Consider the following 25,870-nt stretch of genomic DNA (forward strand, 5'->3'; position numbering starts at 1 on the left):
TTCAATGACATTAATTATTCTCGTCCATGGGCCAATATGTTTTTCACCCATGGGCGAGATTTGTTTAAATCGCTGTCAGTTAGCAGAGTCAAGTCACAACAAGCTGAAATTTGTGTCGTGATACTTATTAACATTTTTTCATTCATTTACAACCTCCAAAACATTTATTATGGATGAAATTAAACACTTTCGCCCATGGGCCTACCCATTGGTCACTGTTCGCCCATGGGCGAGCGAGTTTAAATTTTGAGTTTTCGAGAAAAAATGTTTTCATTTTTTCATCCTTAGCACATATACATAACAGCTGCCTGTTTAATTTTGCCAAATGCCTTGTGAGAGAGTGGCCACAGTGCTGAGAGTTTCTGGACTTTTGTGAGTCCAGAATTAAATTGTGACGTGTTAGTCTGCTGCTCATGAATCACGATTCTCCTTGTTGTAAGTCCAAAGTAGACAATTATATTGATAGCAAGATTTTTTGTGTGTTTTACAGACGTTTCGGCTCAGGTCCACACACTGTTGTAGGGTAAAGGTTGAAGGTGATGATTAGATAGGGTTTCCCTGCTAGTCATATCACCCAACGTTTTTATCGAAACGTTATTTTTCAGATTGTTGAATAAATAATCATTGATCTTAGTTTACACTTTCACCGAATCACAAAGCCGAAGTATTTTACAGCAGCCATACAAGACGTAAAATATATGCACCAATGGTGTCACTAACGATGGTACAACTATGTACGATTATGCATCTGTCAGGTGATGTTCGCACCTGTCCTACAACTCGGTGTAAGATAAACAATCCCTGACTAACACTCCTGTAGTAATCTCTGTGTCACTATCGGCACCGTGTATGTTGCTTTTCTAAGTATTGCTCTCTCCATTAAACAAAGACTGTATGCTATTACATGTACTTTTTGGACATAAACTAAGCACAAAATGCAAATGATAGTTTTTTACTTGTCAATTATACAAGTTGAAAGTGTGAATACATCTAAAAGGCGGCACGAGCAGTGGTGATACAAATACAATGACAACACGCCATAACTGTGGTTATCAATCCCTGTGTCAGTAACGACACCGTGGATGCTATTTTTCAAAGCATTGCGCTCTCCGTAAACAAAGAATATATGACATTACTTGTATTGTTTGTGAAGTCAACGCAAAATGAGAATGGCACTTTACGTCCATTGTCTCGTTGAGACAGTAAATTCATAAAAAATCCGAACAACCAAACCATCCATATGAAAGGTAAAATAGAAAACCACCTACATTCTGCACTTAACTGAGTTTACAGATCAAGTACTCCAAAGGAATTACAACGCCAGTACGTGACAGTTCATGAGACGGAATATTATTAAATAGTATTAGGCTGCATAAAAAAATTAATGTTTCTCAGGCACAATTTTTCAAAAGTGACGAGAGCGGCAGAACTATTTTTTATTTTTTGATAGAAAAAAGTGATGAGGGAGGAACACATTCTTTTTTCTCTCTCTCAGAAATACAGCTTGGAAAGTTTAGCACGTGTCACAAAAAAGAAATTATTTTGACGCGCCAGTGCCCGAGAAACATGTCACCTTTTTATTTAGCCTTATTTAATTTTTCTACGGTATATGTATCATGAATTCATTTATATGTGATGCATTTCGTGAATGATGTCCTCTGTTGAAGGCAAACTCATTTTCCAAAGGCTTGATATCGGAAGGTGTTGTGAAGGGCGATGTGGTGTTTTGTGTCGGGTTAGATACCATCGATTTCTACCCCATTATGCATGCAGTGTTCGCTATAGGAGCAGTGTTTTTTAACGTAAGTATGTCACATGCAGCACAATAACTAATAAGACGAATGAACAATCAATCTTTAAAGTGCCTACTGACTCTGAAAATAGGTCTTATTTATTGCCGCTATTTAAAGATGACATGTGAGCAAATTTAATTACACTGTATAGCGTGCCATGTGTTATTCTATGACACAAAAGGATCGGGTATGAGATGCAATATGACGAAACGTGAAATAATATTTCCCATTCCAATTTCAAACCTTTATTCGAATAAATTGCCTTGATGGCACAAGGGCATAAGTCGTCATCTTGACGACTTATGCCCTTGTGCCATCACCATCTTCACGGCTTAGATATAGATATGGATAGATAGATAATTATATAGATAATAGATAGATAGATAGATAGATAGATAGATATAGACACATTCGAGATGGCAGACAGACAAAACAAAACAACATCTCGACGTCTTTCGCTTACAAGAGATCATATCATAGATGTATCTTATATTTGTATAAATGGCACCATTCCTCGAGATGTTTTTGCAGATAATAATTGCGTAAACTTTGTTTATTAGGAAGTGTGGTAAGTTGAGTAGGTAACTATAGTGTCCTCTACGTATCTATTGCTTTGCAATGGAAAATATGCTCGGTCAAATTAAAAAAAGTCACTAATTTTCATAAATTTGTTGAGAATGATAAATTTGATAACTGACAGTTGTAATGAATATTGACGGTGAAGAGGGTGACGTCATTGTCAGAGACGACATGGCGCACATCAGTGCTCTCGTCCAACGATCTGTAGCACATGCAAACGAGTTTTGAACCAAAAGTGTGTTTTCACGAGCCATTTGTCACGTGACCACACGAGACACGTGCTTTTGTGCTCACGTACGCACGGGAGAGTGGCAAACCTGGAAAAAAGGTTTTAAATTGAAATGATGAATTTCAATGCCACGACTGCCAAATGTTCAGCATGAACGTGACGTTTGCATGCTATACACGGGTACGTCCGTCTCTGACGTTGCGAGGGTGATGCTATACAGTCGCCAGACAATCCATTATGTACGGACATGGCTGCAATTATCGGGTTCCACAACTGACCGTCCCTGTCTTGCCAGACACATGTGACGTCACCAGCAGAAGACCGCAATATTGCGTTCACCTTCGAAAACGATTTGTCTCTGTAACATCCACCAGAAATGAACTGTCCCATGGCCGCTCACCTTCATGTATGGAGGCCATATCGTGGTCCCATTTTGACACCCTAACACCGACGTCAGCGGCACTTGAGCTGGGCTCAGAGGCAGTGAAAGACTGATGTCTTTACTGATAAACCCATATTCGCTCTACGATTCGCTGATGGCAGGATCAGAGTGTGGAGGAGATCTGGCGAACGTCATGTCCACTGTTTTGTACAGGAAGCGGACAGATTCGGAGCCGGAAGTGTTACGGTTTCGGGTGTCTTTTGAGGGCATGTCCCTTCCCGACTGCTTCTTTATCCAAGGAAGCAATATACTGCAGGATATCGTGATCAAGTGCTAACTACGGAGCTTTTACAATTCAAGGCTGCTCATGCCCCAGGCCTGGGCTTTCAAAACGATAGAGCCAGACTTCACACGGCAAGCTTGATAAAGAATTTCCTCCGGAACGCGGGCATCAGTGTCATGGAGTGGCCGTTAAAGTCTCTAAACCTTGAATCCCATCGAACACGTCTGGGATGCGCTGGGTAGACGTCTCCGAGAAGTACCAATATTCAAACTGGCGACCGTAAAACAGGTGTAAAATTTTAATTTGGCTGAGTTCATAATGATATCATCTACCATGCAGATGGAGTACATACTTGACACATTCTCTCGTCATTTGTTTTATCAAGCCAACCGCCCGTCGCAATAGCTAAACTATGGATACCTGTTCTAAATCTCATTAAAGACAAAGAAATACGTTTTTGAAAGAAATATGCATACTCATTAGAAAATGGCTTCGAGTGTCTAACTTATCGTAATCATGTTTCCTTATCAGGGCTTTCTCTATGCACCGAAAGCGGTAGAACTGGCTCGGCTGATTAACACCGTAAGTGACGCGGCTTCCACTAAAGAGTTTAAGCATATATGTCGTCAATGTTCCACCGTTTCCACTCTAAGGTGTCTCTTCAATACAACCCTTGCACTTAAAGGTATATTATAAATCTCTTAAGGTAACAGCAAATGAAACAGGTCGTGCAACAGAACATTATATATTAAATGTGTAACGCAATGCCATGTTGATAGCCTACGTTCAAACTATGTTTCTGTGCAATTCTCCTCCACAGGTAAAACCTAAACTGCTCATTTGTGGAAAGAAGGAGATCTCGACTGTTGAAGAAGCTATTGGGAATATTCCTGATAGGTATGTCTATCCAGTTTGCTTCACTTTTGAAAATGCAAATGTATATCCTCCCTGTTTCTTTTCAGTGCAGATTTCCGTCCCTTGGGTGTGCAGGATCCTAAAAATCGAAAATCAAGATTTGTTTTTGTTGGCGGTCTGCGGTTCATTAGTAGAATACCTACCCACGTTTCACGAACTGATACATGTTGATCCCCTCGCATGCCTCATGAGAAGTATCTTACCATTCCTATTCAATGAATGGAGAGATACCTCGACACATTAATCTTCTAGTGACATAACGGTGGGTTATAACAAGGTTGGGTATTCTCTATAGTTAGGTACTAGTATGTCTTATACCGAAACCATAATATATATAACAATGTACTATAGAATTTTAGGAGAGGTACGACATCCAGTTTATTGGTATCTTTTCCACCTTTTCAGGAGCTGGGACTGTTTCTGTGTTTCATTTGACAGTAACAATACGTGGGTATCAATAACGTCGTTATAAATAATTTTCCCTGTGTTCAAGATTAATTGTAAACAGTTTTGACATCTTTTTGCAAGAGTTGTCTTGACTGACTTTGATCTTGACACATATGAATGTATGCATTGGGACGGTATTGATCAGACACAATTCAATTTGTTAATGTCTCTGTTTACAAAAAGGGTAAAACATTCCTAATTCAACTAGATCTGAGTATATAGGACGGAAACTCTTTTCCGAAACCTCCCAGCACACACGTGGCCCGTGTTACCTTCCAAAAATATGGACAATCGTGTTTGGATGTGGTTCAGTTCAAGATCAAAATCCTTCCAAGATATTAGCGGAAAGCTGGGTCAGTTGCACGATTTCGACTGCAACATGAGCAGTGAGTGAGTGAATTTAGTTTTACGCCGCTTTCGGCAACTTTCCAGTAACATCACGGAGGTGGACACCAGATACTAGGTTCTCACATTGTACTCATGTGAGGAATCGAGGGTCTTTGGTGTGACAATCGAGTGCTTTAACCGCTAGGTCCCATGAGCCACCTGCAAACATTATATGCTACATGGCGTTCCGAACGCTGAACTAATGTAGATAGGTGTTACTAAGTTTATAAGATTGTTTTGTTGTTTCGATGTTGCTACCCTAAGTCTCAACAAATGGATTATTGTTGGTCGTATTGTGCACATTTCTTATGCTACCGCCCATATTTCAGACCGGCAAATTTATGTAGCCTCAAGGAGCTATTAAAGAATGGAGAGGCCGTGACAGATGAACAGTTACAATCATACAAACGTCATATTTCCCTCGACGATAATGCGTGGATATTGGCCTCATCTGTATGTATCTTCAAATTTCCTCATTTATCACACCTTCAGTACATAGCTTCATGATATTAAATGTATGGCTTTATATATGTGTACGTTATCAAAAGTACAAATAATATTTACACATAATATCGTCATGGCTCTCGATATGGACGGGACAAGATTCAAATCGACCCAGATTCGGCTAAGAATCTATTATGACTGAAGGTGACTCTTCAACTGTGGTGCACATGCATGTATAGCTATCAGATGCACATTGATAAAGATACATTATATCGGCAGCATCCTGCTTATGTCCTCTCTTGTTCGGGATGTACTTAAACCAGACCACCGTCTGTCAATGGTCATCTTTACAGAGAGTGAGCGAGTGAGTTTAGTTTTATGCCGCACTCAGCAATATTCCAAAACGTGGTCTGCAAATAATCGCGTCTGGATCAAACAATCCTGTGATTAACGTCACGAGCATCGATCTACGTAATTGGGTTACGATGACATGGGGCCAGCCAAGTCAGCGAGGTTGACCACCCGATCCCCATAGTCGCCTCTTACGACAAGTGTATTCGCCTTTTACGACAAGCATGGGTTACTGAAGACCATTTCTAACCCGGATCTGCACCGGTCGGTACCTTTACAAACTTTATACAAGAATAATTTGCATGTTTCAGGGAACGACAGGACAACCGAAACTTGTGTATCATGGGCATCATGCTTTGGTTAATTTTGCTAAGTTCTCCATCATCAGAAAGAATCCCAAGAAGAAGGTTTGTTCTTAGCACTGCGAGGTTGAAACTATTACGTCGTCTGAAATGGAGGTATTCGCCCCCTCAAAGTATACTATCAAAAAAAGAAACGCATAAGCCAGAAATCTGTACTTAGCACTGCGAGGTGGAAACTATTACGTCGTCTGAAATGGAGGTATTCGCCCCCTCAAAGTATACTATCAAAAAAAGAAACGCATAAGCCAGAAATCTGTTCTTAGCACTGCGAGGTGGAAACTATTACGTCGTCTGAAATGGAGGTATTCGCCCCCTCAAAGTATACTATCAAAAAAAGAAACGCATAACCCAGGAATCCGCTGTGAAAATATTGTATTATTTTCAAACATGCATAACTCGTCCACAAACAGGCTTTAGTACATGAAGTTTTGTATCAGGTCAAAAGAGGGACATGTCTATACAACCATGTGGATAATTATACATAACGGAAACGTAGAGTGGCATGGTCGCGAACCCTCTGAACCACCTCTAGATCCGCCAATTAGTATTTCACCTCATACTTGTTGCTCTGCTATATTTCAGCCGCAGGTCGAAGCATGGCTCAACGCTATTAACGATGACTTACTTCCGGTCAGCCAGGCCCTGGCCATTTTGTTCCACTGGAGACTTGACCACGTGGGCGTCATGCTGCCGAGCAGTGTAGATTACACAGATGAGGGTGTACAGAGACTCAAGGAGATTATTGAACAAGAGAAGTGTGTACTGTCTTTCTGAAATACAAAGAATGTATAAGACGAAGACTGAATTGTAATACTTAATTGCTGACGTGGTTGTTTGCACCGTCACCCCAAAGAATGTAGATCACTGCACTAGGTGGAAAGATATACTGAGAGGAAGATATAAGGGATGACATGAAAGTACTTTAATTTTTTTCAGGTTTCTTCACGAGCTATGCGTTACAAATCTTGTGAAGAAACCTGGGAAAATATAAGGGAACACTTGGGCTTTCATGTCATCCCTTATTTTCCGTTGTTTTCCCTGAGTAAAAGTTCAACAAGGAAAAACAACCGTGGTTCTCTTTTTGGTAATGGCGACGTTGAATACTACGTTCAACGAGTGGAGTAAATGAATGTTGTGACTGTTGAAGTCCACACGTACGTGGCAGTTCATCCAATATGAAGGAGTTCTCTTACTCAGATCACTTATTCGCATCCACAAGGACTGATCAGTCCATCAGACGGTAGGATTAATCTTCAAGCAGATAACCTATTCCATCCACACACTGGCAGTCCTTCAGTAGGTAGGAGTAATCTTCATCCATATCACCTGTTCTCATCCACATATACTGGTCAGTCCATCAATACCTAGGAGTGATCATCATCCAGATCACCTGTTCGCATCCACATATATACTGGTCAGTCCATCAATACCTGGGAGTAATCTTCATCCAGATCACCTATTCTATTGTCGCTATCACTGTCCAGTTATGGGGACAATCATGACCAAATGAGGTGTATTTACATTTGACAATGGGTTTAGGATCACAACGTTATCTTTGATGCCGTTCTGGATTGTTGGTTTGCTGAAGCAAGCTGCAGCCTCACGAACCAGTCTGTCGTCGCTCCGTGCGGGTAACTCTTCCTGTCATCCCATTTCTTTTCAAACACTATACTCTGACATTACACACTGTATTTACAGCGTGAATTGTTTTATTGAACGAATTTTATTCTGCAGAAAATTAGCCTTTCTTAAAACATTCCATAATGCTTGCCTTTTGTCAGTAGTTTCATATTTGAAAACCATGAGGACGTGGACTGTTGTGGATGATATCTTTTTTGTTGTTGTTTTCAATGAGGCTTCAGAGTTAGTAAGTCTTGCCTGCTATGGTGTCCCCCGGTGTGATATTAATACAATAGTAAAACTAACAGTAAAACTAGATTCACTGTAAATTCATTTTCATTACACTATTACAAAACATATACAGAAAAAAATGAAAATGATTGTTTCTCAGGAAAGACCATCCCTTCGTATGTTGTTCAGTTAAAATGAAAAACCTTCTATAGCGCGACCATTTTTTCTGATTTTTTCCACTTTTTATATTTTACTTTAAACGTTGCAATTTTGTACCAAGAGGAACTATTTTTGTTGTAGGTTTACTTGTTACTCAAGCTGTAAGCCAAAAGGTTCGACGAATAATAGCAGAAGAATATTCGGATTTCGTCGTACGTTGAATTACATTTCTCTTATATTGAGTGTGATTATATATGTTCCATACATATAATAATGATATTTGAAGTACTCATCAAGAAGAATGAAATAAATACAAACGCATCATCTAAAGTCCGATCAAAGTTGTGATGTCCAGGTTCTGGAACAAACTGGCGTTACTCATTATCAATAAAGAATGCAATAAAAGGATGTTATCGCCATTATATAATGTTGAGGAAGTTTCATTATGTATAACGTTCTGTTCAGGTAGGTTTCGGGGCAACCGAGTTTCTGACAGCGACCACTACATCACCAGACATGACGACAAAGGAGCAGTTCATAACCTCTGCGGGTTACGCTATGCCGCATGTCGAGGTATATATGATGTCTGTGACAAAATACCACCGAATAGTTCTCAGCAGTCAGCAGATAAGTTGTTCCCTTGGTCGGTGTTTAACGACGCACTCAATATTCTACCTATATGACGTTTATTCTCAGCAATATTCCAGCTACATGTTGATTATCGAATCTGGGCCAGACAATCCAGTGATCAACATCACGAGCATCGATCCATACAAGTGGGATACGATGACACGTGTTAACCAAATCAGGGAGGGTAATCAAAACCCGATCCCGCCAGTCGCCTATTACGGTTGGTGAAGGTCAGTTCTATCTTCACAGGTGATACCAAATATGAATCTCACCAGGCAACCTTGTATCACTGCACCACAACAAAGAGGGACGACGGCAGGTTCATTGATTTTGCTGTGTAAGAGCGCGTTATAAAGTTTTATTTAAGCAGGCATCTTCTTCTGTGGCAAGTAATATTGCAAAATTGCCGCAGCATGGCCTTATCATTAATGCGTCCGCTCGTAAGACTAAAGACACGAGTTTGACTTCCCACATGGTTACAACTTGTGAAGCCCATTTCTGGTGTAGTAATATTGGTGAAATATTGCTTACGTCGCGTATATACTCACTCACTAGCAACAGTGACAATCCACCCGTATGACTTGCGTATTCTTGTACCGTCCATGTACCACATCTCACTTTTACACACACAAAAAAAAATATCCATATGATTTGTTCCAATTGTGCTTGTAGGTTAAGGTGTTAAGTGATGATGGTGACATCCTCCCGATCAATACCACAGGAGAACTGAGCTTCCGAGGCTGGCCACTGTTTAACGGCTATCATAGCAGTTCCACAAATACCAAGCGGGTCGTTGACGCACGGAACTGGTTCCACTCGGGGTAATCCGTTTGAATAGGATACTGTTTGTAATGCAGAGATATTAAGCACATTAACTACAGTCATGCATGGTTGTGTCAAAATACGCACGCCAAATACTGTTTGTGTGTGTTGTTTGCGAACACTGCAGTTTGATCCCTGTGCGTCCGTTCTTTGTTCATTATTCAAACACTGTGTTGAATAGACGGCTTAATATATTTGTAGCCAAGGCCTCTTAAAATTCAACACACAAGTGTCTGATTGAAATTCATAGTATTCTTATGTGAAGAGGAATGAGAGGCGGATGAGGTAATTTGTTAACCATATCCGACAGTAGATTGACGTGTTAGATAATACAGGAATGCTTCTTGTCTCGCTCAGTGATCTTGGAAAGATGGATTCGACTGGTCATATCGAAGTGCTTGGTCGTAAATCAGACTGCATCAGGTTCAAAAAAAAGGGCGACGTAGTTTACCCTGAAGTTGTAGAAGCTGCAGCGAGACAACACGAGAAAGTGCTGGACGTGAAGGTACAGAAGTGACCTGTCAGAGATAATTGGTAGTCCACATCGAGATCATTGGCTAGAGTAGAATTACTGGTAGTTAAGGTGAATGTGACAGATAGTTGACATCAGCATTATGATTTCCATGATCATGTATGGTCTTCATGCAGAGGCTATTTTCTAGCTTGATCAGTAATGATGAAATGATCAAGGTAAACTAACGTCGGCGTTATTGGGAAGAAGTCGCCAAACGTCGCCATTGTGAAAATAAAGAAGTTGATCATCCTTGAAACTTGTTCCTTCACCTTAAGAAGTCTACAACTAGAATGAATATGTCAAGATGGTTGGTACAACAGACAGATCATAGATAGCCTAGACTTGCTGTATTATTAAAACAAATGTCTGCATGTTGTTTATCCACAAGAACGCGTTCATGTACATGACACTAATTTCTGAAAACCACTCAAAGAAACTCATGCATTACTGGGGTCTTTGAATGGCGTTTAAAAAGATACACATTACGAAGAGATGATGTCAACTTCTTGTTATAAGTAACACAACGTTTCGGAATATAACTTTACTCCTGCTGCCGGTAGAGACGAAGAGATGATGTCAACTTCTTGTTATAAGTAACACAACGTTTCGGAATATAACTTTACTCCTGCTGCCGGTAGAGGACGAAGGAACAAGGATATGCTCAGAAATGTTGTGTTCCTCATAACAAAGAAGTTGGCATCCATAAAATCTACTTCCTCAGTGTACTCTTGTTCAGTACTACTATCAGAAACGACTCTTGTCAAGGGACCACCAACCAAGTTAGCGCCATAGTTCGATTTTCATGATTGATAAAAGTAGGAAAACCCTTTCGGTAATCAATGAAGGAAAAGGCATGGTAATTACCCTGATAAACGTCTTGTCTTTCCACTATGAACATTGCAGGTTTAGGCAGAGACCCATCCTCGATGATCTAGGACACTACCCATCCATTGTCTTATGATAAGTACACTGGACCCCATTCGCTTCAATAGCCAGACTCTAAAATGACATTACAGGCAAAGAAACATAGTCTGGGCTGAATAAAAGTGGGGATGGAGAGGTGACATCGTTTCTGACATAGAGCTTGTCACCGACCCAGGGTTATTGTACATCATAAAACAACTGAGATATAATATATTGGATAGTCACGCATGGAGATACGCGAGTGCCACTGGTATTTATGCTTTCAAACTCTTCTAACGTTCCAGGGACGGTGGGGCTGCCTTGTAGTTGAAGGGTTCGCTCGTCACGCAGAAGACCCGGGTTCGATTCCCCACATGGGTATAATGTGTGAAGCTCATTTCTCATGTCCCCCGCCGTTATATTGCTCGATATTGCTGAAAGTGGCATAAAACCAAACTCACTCACTCTATCGTTTCAGGTCATAGGATTGAGCGAAGACAAATTTGGTGCAACAATTGTTGCTTGCGTCATGTAAGTACTTAAAAACACGGACACTATATTTTGAATGTTTATTCTCCTATACTGTAATGTCTTGAAACCGCCATGAGGTACGCGTTGATAATGCGAAATGGGTTCGAAAGTGCCGCGATAGTTGCTGTGAAAGAAGTCCAATAGAGGCTCGACACTGGTGCGATGGTTTCGCGTTAATGCCACGAAGTTACATGAGATGCCTGTGAATATATATACAACCAATGTATTAAGGGAGCTTTCAAACTCATGTCACTATCTTTATTCATATCTCGCTTTTGTTCAAACGAGATAAATAAACTATATTATTTATTGTTGAAATCTTTCAGTAGAAAGTAATGGATGAGATCCTTTTGTTATGAGAAATATGAGAACATTTTGTGACTTATGGCGTTGTTTCACCTCCTAAGTAGCAAGTTGATAAACACACGCGAACATTTTCATCTTTTGATACATATCAGTTTCTTCTTTTTGTCTTATATTTACAATGAGATGTAAACCGATTTGCCACATTTACTGCACGATGAATCTCCTGGAAATTCCCTATCTGAATCCTTTCATCACAAGGAATACACTAAGAAGGCTTGTCTTCATCTGTGTTCAGCAGATAAAAAATGATAAAACACATCTGAAACATGACTGAAGTGTGTTTGTGAACATATGTAAATGTTCAGGCATTAGGACCGGACCAGCAACCCACGCTTGTCGTAAGAGGCGACTAATGGGATCGGGTGGTCAGCAGGGGCGGATACACCATTTTGAAAAAGTGGGATGCACCCAATTGATAAAGTGGGGCGCACAGTTCATTTTTACGAGAGTTTCCAAGGTTATTTAGTAACCTTTCACAAAAAAGGGCGGTGCACATCCCTGCACACACAGCCCACTCCCTACCCAACCCCACGCCACTCTGGATTTGCCTATGATCATCTCGCTGAACTGGTGTTTGACACGTATCACCTTATCCCAATTGCGAAGATCGGTACTCATGATGTTGATTACTGGAATGTCTTGTCCAGATTTGATTATTTACAGACCACCCGTAAATACCTGGAATATTGCTGAGTGCGGAGTTAAGCAACAACCAACCAACCAGAAACAAGAATTGCGATGCTGAGTTCATAGATCGAGAATTATATTTATATACAAAAACAATACCAGTGTGAATATTTGTCTATGATTATTTTATAGCCAGTTATATTTATACTGTCTGTCTGCATGTATATATGTTACAGATTACGCAAGGATACTGTGGCCAGCAGCGAGGATATAAAGGCATTTTTGTTGACTAAGGTCAGTTTGTCCTAAGTTATACCCACTTCCGGTTTCGTTGCCATTGTTTCATTGTTTGTTTAACGTGTAGGCGTTCTGGCTGTTACACCCAAACCTTTAACGCATGTGTGTGGGAGCATTTTGGAGAAAGTGTGAAGCATCTTTTACAAATCATATCCAACAAACACAAAACATGTTTTCGCGTACAAGATACTCTGAAGAAACCAATACAAAATACTGACTGAAGTGAATAAAGAATGCCATCTGCAAACCTCAGGCATCTGCAATTTGACAGCTCAGTTGTCATTTACAGCTAATTGTGCCTGTCTTCGCTTTGACGTTATTATGCTTGAGCGATAGACATATGTTGGTTATTACAGAAGTGTTAATAACCGTGCCAAAAACTCAATAAAACCTTCTTCTAGTCTCAATTATACCCAAATGGATGAAATCAAGTTTGAAATAAATGTCGAGACTTCAGATACAGCTTTTTCCATGCGAGGTGCTTTCCTTACATTATCCACAGAATCAGTGAATTTAAAACATCGTCCGTAATGTTTTGTGTCTAATTGCAAATAACCCATCCTTTCAATTTGTCAATGCAGAAGAGTTTCTCCACATACGGTTTGGATCTGCTTTTAAAAGTAAACAATCACTTTTCATTGAAAAAGAATTTAAATGCTGGATGACTGTCACTAACACGTGATTGCTTCGTCAAGACTCCAATTTTTACAGAGATCCGATGCATGCGAGTGCTGCACTATCCAGAAAGATATTATAAACTCCCTCACCCTCTCGCTTTTTACATATTTACTTTCAGTTGCATGAAAACTACCAACCAGACCATGTCCTATTCTTTGATGACTTTCCAAAAGTTGGAGCACGAAAGAAGGTAAGTAAAGTCAGTGAAACTGAAACTGGGAGTTGCAAAACATGTCTGCCATTTGCGCCGAGAATAATTCAGATTATTCAGGTAAGAGTTGTGATGTTGTGACAAGGAATATGTCCCAAATAAATATCTATCTGTCGTCCTCTATATCCACCTGTGTTATCACTGTTACTATCTTATTCAGACAGAACGTGGTTATGAATCACCTTGAGATACCTCAGTTATCACAGACAGCTTGAGAAGAAAAAAATGTTTCTGAGTTATATGATTGTCCATGTAGATGCATTTCAAGATTCAAATTCAATGAACAGGGCATTAGGACAGGCCTGTTTATGTAAATGTGATTGTGGCTTGTTTCTCTGCCTTCTATCTATATTTCCTAAATGTAATTGTGGCTTGTTTCTCTGCCTTCTATCTATATTTCCTATATGTAATTGTGGCTTGTTTCTCTGCCTTCTATCTATATTTCCTAAATGTAATTGTGGCTTGTTTCTCTGCCTTCTATCTATATTTCCTATATGTGATTGTGGCTTGTTTCTCTGCCTTCTATCTATATTTCCTATATGTGATTGTGGCTTGTTTCTCTGCCTTCTATCTATATTTCCTATATGTGATTGTGGCTTGTTTCTCTGCCTTCTATCTATATTTCCTAAATGTAATTGTGGCTTGTTTCTCTGCCTTCTATCTATATTTCCTATATGTAATTGTGGCTTGTTTCTCTGCCTTCTATCTATATTTCCTAAATGTAATTGTGGCTTGTTTCTCTGCCTTCTATCTATATTTCCTAAATGTAATTGTGGCTTGTTTCTCTGCCTTCTATCTATATTTCCTAAATGTAATTGTGGCTTGTTTCTCTGCCGTCTATCTATATTTCCTATATGTGATTGTGGCTTGTTTCTCTGCCTTCTATCTATATTTCCTAAATGTGATTGTGGCTTGTTTCTCTGCCTTCTATCTATATTTCCTATATGTAATTGTGGCTTGTTTCTCTGCCTTCTATCTATATTTCCTATATGTGATTGTGGCTTGTTTCTCTGCCTTCTATCTATATTTCCTAAATGTAATTGTGGCTTGTTTCTCTGCCTTCTATCTATATTTCCTATATGTGATTGTGGCTTGTTTCTCTGCCTTCTATCTATATTTCCTATATGTGATTGTGGCTTGTTTCTCTGCCTTCTATCTATATTTCCTAAATGTGATTGTGGCTTGTTTCTCTGCCTTCTATCTATATTTCCTATATGTGATTGTGGCTTGTTTCTCTGCCTTCTATCTATATTTCCTAAATGTGATTGTGGCTTGTTTCTCTGCCTTCTATCTATATTTCCTATATGTGATTGTGGCTTGTTTCTCTGCCTTCAATCTATATTTCCTATATGTGATTGTGGCTTGTTTCTCTGCCTTCTATCTATATTTCTTATATGTGATTGTGGCTTGTTTCTCTGCCTTCTATCTATATTTCCTATATGTGATTGTGGCTTGTTTCTCTGCCTTCTATCTATGTTTCTTACATGTGATTGTGGCTTGTTTCTCTGCCTTCTATCTATATTTCCTAAATGTAATTGTGGCTTGTTTCTCTGCCTTCTATCTATATTTCCTATATGTGATTGTGGCTTGTTTCTCTGCCTTCTATCTATATTTCCTATATGTGATTGTGGCTTGTTTCTCTGCCATCTATCTATATTTCCTATATGTGATTGTGGCTTGTTTCTCTGCCTTCTATCTATATTTCCTATATGTGATTTTGGCTTGTTTCTCTGCCTTCTATTTATATTTCCTATATGTGATTGTGGCTTGTTTCTCTGCCTTCTATCTATATTTCCTATATGTGATTGTGGCTTGTTTCGTCCCCAGGTGTCCCGACCTCAGCTGACCGAGATTGTCAAGATGAGGATCATACCTGAGATATGAGCGCATCCGCCAACTTTGTCATATCGTGACACTGACACTTTTCCTGTTCACACATCATAGAAACCGTCAAGATGAGACTCATTTCTGATATATTAGCGCATGCGCAAAGTGTACTATATTGTGGCATTGCTGTTCTACTGTTCTTGTTCATAGCTAACGGAAATTTTACATTTATGCACCGAAGAAGGTATCTTACCAGATAACAAGATCCTGACATGCCGCCTGTTTCATCTATCTTTCAGTTCTGACCGACTTTACAGACAGGCAGACAGACAGACAGACAGACAACTAACAGTGCAAGCTCATATACTTGCATTCATGACGAGATTTCGTGAGTTTACCATGTACCTTGGATGTTGCAGACGTTCGATAACTGTATTGTGAAGACGTTTGTCTATCTTTGTAGCTGTGGGCATAAAATAACTTCACAGCCTATATATTCTGTATGAGCGAACACATAACATCTGTACGTGCGAGATAACATTTTATGACTTAATCGTATTAATAGTCAATACCCTTACTGATGTATACATTGTACATGAGCTGATTAATAGCCACATCCTGGAATCGAACCCCTACTCTCGGATAACTCGATTAGATGAGCTCGTGAATACAAATCCCGGATGGGACTGTTGATCAAAAAGTACCAATTTACAGAGAAAATGTGATCCCGAACACTGCTGCAGTTTCTCCAAGGCACTGTGCAATCAATACTGTCACACGTGGACGTATGAACTGGTATGTGGCTTCACCCGTGTATATGTGAACTGTTATTTACTCAATACCGTACTGTACACGTGAACGTGAATTATTTGTTGACAACCTTTGAACTTTCAGTTACGTTTATAATAGTTGATTTTTAGTAAATAAAAGCAACTTGGGAAAGATTAAAAATAATCTGTGTAGCTTTCGTTCAATGTATGGAAAATCACTGATATATATTTGGAAATAGTTGAGTCCAAAAGTATAAATAGATGTCAGCATTATCGTTCTCTATGTTCACCTCATACGCGGACAAGGGTTATCAATGAGGTACGTTATCATTGTTACCATTGTTATCATTGTTATCAAAATACCGAATAAGGTAACTTACTTCAGGGGCGAAACCTCATTCCTTACGCTATGCTAGTAGTTCTGTAATTTGAACTGAGTGAGTGAGTGATCACAAGCAGCTCAGTTAGGTTACCACACAAGGGACCATTGGGACTTACGGTACTTCTACCTGCCTGGTACCCATTTACAGCACTGCTCTGTCGACAGGCAAATATGAGAGACTAGTGTTATACATCATCATATATTCATGTACTGGCACACATACATTCAAAGATAAATGCAACACCAAGTAATTACTCACATAGGTTTATTTTGTCTCAGTACTAGTCCATCTCTCTGATTACAACTTCAACACAAGACAAGGCAGAACACGGGGAACTGAGTAATCTTTCTCTTATACCGATTATACTCGATTTTCTGTCTCTATTCTGTCATGATATCTGTCATAAGTAAAACTGCAATGACATTTAACAGCATATCTGTGACAGAGTCACTTTTCCTGCCCTAAATTTTCATACCAACGTGAAACCCTTTTCTATCTTCCCTTTCCACCGCTGAGGAAATTTATTTAATCTTTCTTTATCTCTGGCCTTAGCATATAAGTTACATAAGACCTTCAATCATAGTCCAATCGAATTTAGTCGGTGTCTGGTACAGATATCTGTCTGTGTTATCTACTAGTGAAACATACATTGAATATCTAGGCCACAGCAAGTATTTCCCCGTGTACGTTAATATCCTCACCCGACAAGCACGCATACAATATGTATCGTTACACGATGTCATTTAGAAAGTGGTCAAAGGCAACATATGTCATATTTGGGATTTCACTTTCTTTGTAAAGTATAAATTCTAGTACTATTTTGGTTGAGTCCCACCCCGGATTCGAACCCGCACCCTCAGAGTCAGGCACCCAATCGTCAGCACACAAAGTCAACCGCCCAGCCCGCTCAGCCAGTCATATACTTCTAGTGGAAGTCGCGGTGTCTGAGCGGGCTAGGCGGCTGACTGGCGATTAGGTGCCTGACTCTGAGGGCGTGGGTTCGAATCCCGGATGGGACTCAACCCCCAAAAGTACTAGATTTTGTACTTTACTGAAAAAGTAAAACCCCAAATAAGACAGATGTTGCAATATGTATCGTAGTAACTGTTAATCCTATGATACAGTCATAGCCATCCACTGGCGACAACGTTGTCCCACGTTACCATAATTACTAGTACATGTATATAAATTACATTTGGTGAATTAGAAAGCCACCATTCCGGATGTTGTTTGTGTAAAGATTTAAAGAATGCCGATCCTGGTATCTGGCATGTTTCAGTAGCATTGTATATTATTAGCTGTATGTTGTTAATATATGTACGCATAAGCTGTATATAGAATCCTAGACGATTTAAGTTCCACAATGAATGGACATATTAGCTTAATGAATTTTCGTATTTCTTCCCACACTTCATCATTATTGCTGAGATGAGAAACATATTAAATAAAACGGAAGGCCTTGAAAATCACGTAAAAGTACATAGTAGGTTGTCAGTACAGGTCATGGTACCTTTGTTGACACCATGAGGCGTCTTTACTTATCTCTGACCTATATCTGTGCCGATGAAGCAAGGTGATTGGTTGTGGGGGCTGTTTCTGAAGTTGATAACACTGAGTGAGTGTGGCCGTACGTCACAATCACTAGACTTTGAGTGAGTGTAGTTTTACGCGGCTCTTAGCAATATTCCACAAGTGGGTTTCACACATTGTACCCATTTAGGGAATCGAACCTGTCTGACGAGCGATGCTTTAGCGACTAGGCTACCTCACCGCCATTTCAAACTAAGTACAACGTGAAGACTTTGACTATTATCTTACCATAAGCCTGTGGATCATAGTCCCCTCGAAGGTTAGAAACAAGCACTACGGTTTAGCGACACCCCTCTAGAAGGGGCGTAATTAGAAAGCACAACGACTTTGGTGTACACGTATCTCTTTACATCCTGTCACAAGTGAAACTTGCAGTCTCCGCATGTATTTCTCCTTGTATATGGGCGCTGGGATACCCAAGTGGTTGAATACCCAAGCGTTCGCTCCTCACACCGATAACAATGGGTCGATTTCCCACATTAGTGGTACCTAGTATGGTGATCTTCCTTCAGTTTTTGGCCTGTTTTTACTTTGAAGTGTCCTCTAGAGTTAAACTATTTTAGATCATATTAACTCACTCACTGTTTCAGATATAATTATGGTCATTATAATATATAGTTTTAAATTCGAATCTGTGATTATCAAGTTATTTTACTGTCCTTCGTTCACGGGTTTTTACAATTTACCATTAATTACTGTGTATAAAATTCATTGTCCTCGTCACGATATGGCTGAAATATTGCCGATGTGACGATAGATCTCAACTCGCTCACTTACTTTGTGTCCATTTCGGGTTTCCCCCGCAGTGATATTACTGAAATATTGCTAAAAGCGTTCCAAAATTAAATTAACTCGATCACTCACTCGCTCATTCTCCATGTGTATCAACAGACGCATCCAAAAGTGGAACAAGCACTTATGCAATGTTAATGCCAGGTGTCAATGCAGGTGTTAATGCAGGTGTTAATACCAGGTGTTAATGCAGGTGTTAATGCAGGTGTTAATACCAGGTGTTAATGCAGGTGTTAATACCGGGTGTTAATGCAGGTGTTAATGCAGGTGTTAATGCAGGTGTCAATGCAGGTGTTAATGTCAGGTGTTAATGTCAGGTGTCAATGCAGGTGTTAATGCCAGGTGTTAATGCCAGGTGTTAATGCCAGCTGATGACGACATCCCTGTCCCATGTTACAGTAAATTACTTTTGGAGATTACAAAGTAGCCATGCGTGAATCACAGTAGGGTATACATTGACTAAAAGTGACCGTACATCATCAGTGACGTGTTTTTCACCCGCTTAATAACGCTAATAACTTGTACATGTCAGTTACTAAATTTAGAAATAATTCGGATCTTAATGATTAATCATTATTTGATTTTATGTTTCATATGGACATGTAGCATCCTTTGCATGTTCTTGAATGAATCATTTGTCAGGGGCATAGTATCTCGGGGAATCACGATTACGACTGAAATTTGATCGATGTATTTTGGCGTTACATATACGCAATGGAGAAAATAACAGCAATATCAGGTTGATTTTTACAAAATCAAATTAAAATTATACATTAGCATTCATCCTTTCGGGACATGCACTTTGTATGGAAACATCTGACCAGAGCAATATATCTTTTGACATTCTGTGAAATGTTTGTTGTTTTAGTCGAGAATATGACAGCTTCCCTCGAGAAGCGATTGGTGGCGATGGTTCCCGCAAATTCGTTCTCTTTGTGTGTGAGTTTAGTTTTACGCCGCTTTCAGCAAATATCTCAGCAAATATTCCAAATATTCACGGTGGAGGACACCAGAAATCGGCTTCATACATTGTTCCCATGTTGGGATTCGAACAAAGGTCATAGGCTTGATATTGATAACATGCACTGGTCTGCTAGAAGCTTCATAAACACATGCATAAGCTGTATCCACATAAAATAAGCTACGACCACTCTGCAGATTACACAGCCGTGAGAGCACCTGTTACCATTTTATCACTTCGGATGTCCTGTACCATGACGTTTTACTAAGTGACTAGTGGCGGTGGGATGTCCTAATGATTAAAACGATTGCTCGTCGCGCTGAAGGCCAGAGTTCGATTCCCCCCATGGGTGCAATGTGTCAAGCCCATTTCTGGTGTCCTCCCAGAATATTGCTGAATATAAAACTAAACTAAGTCACTCACTCACTCACTCACTCACTCACTCGTCTGACGTCAGTATTACCCCATCTCACGGACTTGTGTTTTCTGCCCTTTAGATGGTGATGCCAGCGGAAGACCTTCTAGCTCTGTTAACTTAACGCAGTCCTGAACGAATCCTTCGTGCTGGTTTGTTTGTTTGTTTGTTTGTTTGTTTGTTTGTTTGGTTGGTTGGTTGGTTGTTTAACGCCGTGACCCGTGAAGGTCCCGGGGTAGAATAGGCCTTCAGCAACCCATGCTTGCCATAAAAGGTGACTCAGCTTGTCGTAAGAGGCGACTAACGGGATCGGGTGGTCAGGCTCGCTGACTTGGTTGACACATGTCATCGATTCCCCATTGCGCAGATCGATGCTCATGTTGTTGATCACTGGATTGTCTGGTCCAGACTCGATTATTTACAGACCGCCGCCATATAGCTGTAATATTGCTGAGTGCGGTGTAATACTAAACTCACTCACTCACTTTAACGCCGCACTCAGCAATTGTACAGCAATATCGCGGTTACAACAATAAATACAACCAGTACCTGCAAGTGCACACGTTCCCCACTGAGGTGCCGTAAGTCCCAGACAAGAGAATGTGCGTGTGTGTGTGTGTGTGCGTGTGCGTACGTGAGTGAGTGCGTATACCTATCAGTTTTTGTTATATTTTAAGCATCATGTATTTGGGAATGAGAATACAGAAGCTACTTGAATAGCAGGTGTAACTGATGATAGTGCGATAAATCGTAATAACATCACTTAAAACACGAAATCGCACGTCGAGTTGCAAGTGGTCACAGAATATTTGAAGCGATCTGCAAATCACTATGTGAACAAGATGATCAGAGTTGTCTCCCTTACCTCTTGAGGCAGATTCCGTTTCCCAGAACTGTCTCCAAATTGAAATAACAAATTACTCTAGACATCTATACGCAAACAGTGCTGCGTGAAATCTACGATATCCAAAAATGATAACAGTTTATATACAATCCCAAATAAGACACGCATAGCCGATTTGTATTTTTTAAAATCTCTTAATTACCTATTGTGCTTAAACAATCGTCAAAATATGTAACAAAAGTGTTGATAACATAATTTGACACAACTGGACAAGTGAAAAATCGATTTTACCTAAAATTGTTGATTGTTGTGCAGCAAAGAGCATGCACTGTCTGGCAATGAAAATCCAGATTACTTTTGGAATTTGCATTCGTTGTGAAGGAGTTTTAAGGTCAAATCACAACGTCACGTCTTAACTCTGCGACAGGGAGCGTCGCCTCTGAAAGAATGCATGCTTGAGATTACCAGTCTTCTGGCGTCTGAATGTTCGCCTGAGCAAGTTATCATGGCAAGCTCCGGCAATGTTCCATGGCGATGTTCAGTGTCGCAGAGCCAAGATGTGGTATAACAATCATCTCAAATTGGATTAAAGTATCATAAAGTAAGTCATCCTGAGTTATCTCCCTTTATGAGCGTGATCACTGAACAAAATGAAGTTTATTGAATTTAGTTTGTTATATTCCTGTTGGTTTTTAAAGGGGTCTTAAGGATGCTAAATTCGGCATCCCTGAAACACGCTATTTACAAGGGCCTTACAGTCCCTTCGTATATCGCTTAAAACATGTAGCTAATAGTACTAGCACTGCACGGGTTATACTGATTGTGGCTGGACTTCATTAGATATATGTAAAACCTCTCTGTGGTGTAGAACCCTTGTAATCAGGCTTGGAATCGAGTTACGTACTCATTCGCATATTAACATTGCAGTTTGCTTTGTAGCAACAAGTTAATAAGCTGAGATAGGTCGTCCTTCCTGGCATGAGACAACCAGACATGTGGCGGAATCTAGTAGTAGTAGTAGTAGTAGTAGTAGTAGTAGTAGTAGTAGTAGTAGTAGTAGTAGCAGCAGCAGTAGTAGTAGTAGTAGTAGTAGTAGTAGTAGTAGTAGTAGTAGTAGTAGTAGTAGTAGTAGTAGTAGTAGTAGTAGTAGTAGTAGTAGTAGTAGTAGTAGTAGTAGTAGTAGTAGTAGTAGTAGTAGTAGTTATATGTCCACAAACACATGGGCATGTGTAGTACTAGCACTTCCGGAAAAGGTGGTCTGGAGGCCTGAGGGTCGGCGTCGATTTCATGTCAACAGAAAAAACAATCCCTCCTTCTTGTCCGTTTTAAGACTTTGCATTAATGGAGCAAGTGAGTCAACCCTTGATAACAAAAAAAATGCAAATCTTGTACAAATAATAAAACATGATGAAGAATTATTGCTTTTATTAGAGATTGGTACCTGCATGGTATAGATACTTCATCGCCTTTCAGCTATCGCTCAATAGCATGCTGATACACGATGCCCCAGGAAAGGATCTCAAGGTGTTCTTTGAAACCTGCAGCCAATTGTGGATGAAGCACTCAGGCAGATCAACTGATAAGTTATAATATGGCGACATGTTGCAATGTGCATACTTTTTTTGGTATGTATGTAAACACCAACTTTATGTGGCATATATCCAGTTATTAACATGACGATTAAATTGTGCATAAGGCACAAGGAACAAAGAACCCAGTCTTGTATGGTGGACACGGCAGAGCTCCACACTGGTACTCCACGTTGAACAACAAACGGCCGTTATGATCCTGGTAACTTCCTTCGATCGCCTTTGGTTCTGAATCAAGGCAGATGTAATCAGCATTACCAGCATCTGCGTGTTTTGGACCAACCAGGAACCCCCAGTACTCTGTGTGCCATCCTTCCATGCACTCGTGTCTCCCAGGAACCAAGATGGCGTTGGACCGTGTCAGGCTCACACAGACAGAGCATGGCGCATCTTCGTTGGTAAGGTCTGTCCTCCATATCTGTTCATATTCCGCCCCATACAAGAAGTTGACTTTGCTTGTTGTTTTAGTGAATGTTCGAGTGAACTGGGGATCCGAGTGAGCACAAAGCATGTTTGAGCCCGAGCCTTTATGCGTAAAATGACCGCCAACGGTAAATCCTGTAATAGAAATATATATTGAGGTCAGTGCACAAGAAACGCGGCCTTGACTATTCTGAAATTCCATTTTGTAAGAAAAGCAAAACATCTGTGAACATCATATGAACGTACACCTGAAACTCCCTGATGACTCCAGGTATTCGGATAGTGGAGAAACACAATCCAATCACCTAAACAAAAGGGGCGGTGGGATAGCTTAGTAGTTTGCTCGTCACTCCGAAAACCCTGGTTCGATTCCCCACATGGAATTATTAAGCCCATTTGTGGTATTCTCCGACGTGATATTGCTGGAATATTGTTAAAGGCAGTGCAAAACTACACTCGTTCACTGACAAACAGAAGAATTATTGTTCAGACGTAATTTTAGTTGAGTGTCAAGGCAGTGAGTAAATTTGTTTGATAAAAGCGACAAACCTCATCAGCATACACGTACGTCTATACTGTCAACACCAGGTATATTCAGTCTCCATTATACACTACGGAAAAGCCTGTTCAAGCGTATTTGTGTTCAACATAGTAACTATAATGGCAGCAAAAGTCAGGTAACTCTTGGTTTTTTAGGTCAAGTTCTTAAATAGAAGTCATGAAATGAACGCTTACTTTCATGACGCTTCACATTTTCGAAACTTGATGTTAAGTATATTTACATATTTTTTACTTCGAATCAGGGCACCAACGCTATTGGTGGTTAAGGATTCTCCAAGAGATTGTGAATGACAATAGGTAAATACTTACCATTATAAGCAGTCTCCGTTCCTTCTGGACAAGTATCATGACCCCAGCGAGTGAACACCGCGCCACCATGATGTCCTAAATAAATACATAGCAAATATAAAGTCATTTAACGCATCACAGACCACAGTCCACTCGTCAACAAAATAAAAGAAACACTTTCCAGTTTCAAAAGAACCAAGACTAAGTTGATTGACCATTGGTTTGTTATTGTCGCAAATACATGCAAAGCAGAACAATTCGTTTTGCAGAGTGGTGTCCCATGCCAGAAACCTGCTATCACGTTCACAATATACAGGTAAATAGCGCCATCTAATATAGATAAAAGACAAGATGTAAGACATATTGTACAATTTCACGCCTTGTGTTTATAGTTCCGGCAGATGAGCGAGAATGTCTGTATGGCTTTGACGCTTGATAGACAAGACACATAATGAATGCATATTTCTAAATGATCATTGCTGAAAACATAATTATGTTGAAACAATTATGTTCAATCTGCACATAGGTAAAATATATGAGACGAATACTGACATCCATTTAATTATCATTATAAACGTAGTGTGAATCATGTTAAAGTGTTTTCTAACAGCACCACCTTTTAAACCTGTTAGACTTTATTATGTTGATCCGTACCTACCAGTTACAGGTATCTTATTGGTGTAGTCTCCTCCACCTCCTCCTACTCCTCCACCTCCTCCTCTCAGGCTCGCCCTCATACGTGTTTCAGCACTGCCCATTAATTTCAAACTCTCAGCAAAAATTCCTGACATTGCATCCATATGCCTCGATAAGTTTCTAGTCATCGCTTGTGTTTCTTGTATAGCAGTTTTCATCTGTTTCGTGGTTATGGCCGACTTACAGAGTGATTTACGCACGGTGCACAGGAGAAGGACAAGAACGACTGAAGTTAAGAAAGCCATGACGGTTTTACAAATATACTAACTTAAATCAACGGACTGAGCTGTTGACGATGTGCAGAATACTGCAAGTCTTAGATATGTGAAGACTGATTGTCAAGCCATCACATCCACTGCAGCCGTGTTCAGCTTGAGAAGTTACTTATGTAATCCGCTAATTTGCTGTAAGGTGTAACTTACGGCCATTTAACAGCAGAAGGTTGTGGGTGTTCTATTCTGAACCAAATAAACCATTGGTCGCTGTTATGAGCACAGTTGTGGTATGTGAATACATAGTGAATCTAATTGGTCTAGTTACGTGGTTCAGGTAGGTCTCGTTCAATGGGCATAGATTTTTGGAGAGCTTTACTCGCTACAAAATATTGCCATCATTGCAACTTCTCATCCCAACCTATTTCTATTCTGCTGTAAGTGATATTTTTAAAGCCTTCTATGTATATAGATGTGTTTATAAAGTTATCACATGGATAGTGTATTTCATTTCGTCAAGCTGATAAAGGTTACGTCATATTTATGTCGTGATATTAAACATTTGAATATCATAACATCCCTAGACAATAACGTCTTTGTGAGTGCTGTTGGTGACGAAATCCACCTGACTGCCCTGAAGATATACACAGGTCTTCTGATATCAGCATCTGCATGATATCCCACTGAAGACACTGATTCCATCACATCGAAGAATCAAGGTCGAATTTAGCCATGGTATAGAGGCTGATATACCACCC

The 25,870-nt window shown here is 39.9% G+C and overlaps 2 protein-coding genes across 2 annotated transcripts in view; one reads left to right on the forward strand and one right to left on the reverse strand.

The window, feature by feature from the left end:
* Positions 1-16,539, forward strand: part of LOC137294134 (medium-chain acyl-CoA ligase ACSF2, mitochondrial-like) — a 28,047-nt gene extending 11,508 nt beyond the window's left edge. The window contains exons 3-18 of the mRNA XM_067825116.1: positions 1,668-1,802; positions 3,798-3,848; positions 4,087-4,163; positions 4,587-4,628; positions 5,345-5,468; positions 6,122-6,217; positions 6,755-6,927; positions 7,712-7,803; positions 8,324-8,394; positions 8,648-8,755; positions 9,485-9,633; positions 9,992-10,139; positions 11,530-11,582; positions 12,812-12,869; positions 13,669-13,740; positions 15,589-16,539. Coding sequence (XP_067681217.1) covers positions 1,668-1,802; positions 3,798-3,848; positions 4,087-4,163; positions 4,587-4,628; positions 5,345-5,468; positions 6,122-6,217; positions 6,755-6,927; positions 7,712-7,803; positions 8,324-8,394; positions 8,648-8,755; positions 9,485-9,633; positions 9,992-10,139; positions 11,530-11,582; positions 12,812-12,869; positions 13,669-13,740; positions 15,589-15,645 — 1,506 coding nt within the window. The 3' untranslated portion in view covers positions 15,646-16,539. The remainder of the gene's footprint in view (positions 1-1,667; positions 1,803-3,797; positions 3,849-4,086; positions 4,164-4,586; positions 4,629-5,344; positions 5,469-6,121; positions 6,218-6,754; positions 6,928-7,711; positions 7,804-8,323; positions 8,395-8,647; positions 8,756-9,484; positions 9,634-9,991; positions 10,140-11,529; positions 11,583-12,811; positions 12,870-13,668; positions 13,741-15,588) is intronic.
* A 6,212-nt stretch (positions 16,540-22,751) lies between these two features.
* LOC137281067 (uncharacterized) lies at positions 22,752-25,170 on the reverse strand. Its single transcript, XM_067812213.1, has 3 exons — positions 24,863-25,170; positions 24,226-24,300; positions 22,752-23,490 (listed from the first exon to the last, which is right to left on the reverse strand). Exons 1-3 carry the CDS (start codon positions 25,143-25,145, stop codon positions 23,024-23,026), a joined length of 825 nt encoding a protein of 274 aa, XP_067668314.1. The 5' UTR covers positions 25,146-25,170; the 3' UTR covers positions 22,752-23,023.
* Positions 25,171-25,870: the final 700 nt, after the last annotated feature.

This window comes from Haliotis asinina, chromosome 1 (assembly GCF_037392515.1).
Source record: "Haliotis asinina isolate JCU_RB_2024 chromosome 1, JCU_Hal_asi_v2, whole genome shotgun sequence".
Classification (NCBI taxonomy): Eukaryota; Metazoa; Mollusca; class Gastropoda; order Lepetellida; family Haliotidae; genus Haliotis; species Haliotis asinina.

Bases quoted from the DNA above. Each gene is read 5' to 3' on its own strand.
- LOC137281067 (XM_067812213.1), bottom strand. From the start codon at position 25,145: ATGGCTTTCTTAACTTCAGTCGTTCTTGTCCTTCTCCTGTGCACCGTG. The intron at 24,301-24,862 runs GTAGGTACGGAT...GTATTTATTTAG, and splicing joins CAATAAGATACCTGTAACTG to GACATCATGGTGGCGCGGTG. The intron at 23,491-24,225 runs GTAAGTATTTAC...TTTCTATTACAG, and splicing joins AACGGAGACTGCTTATAATG to GATTTACCGTTGGCGGTCAT.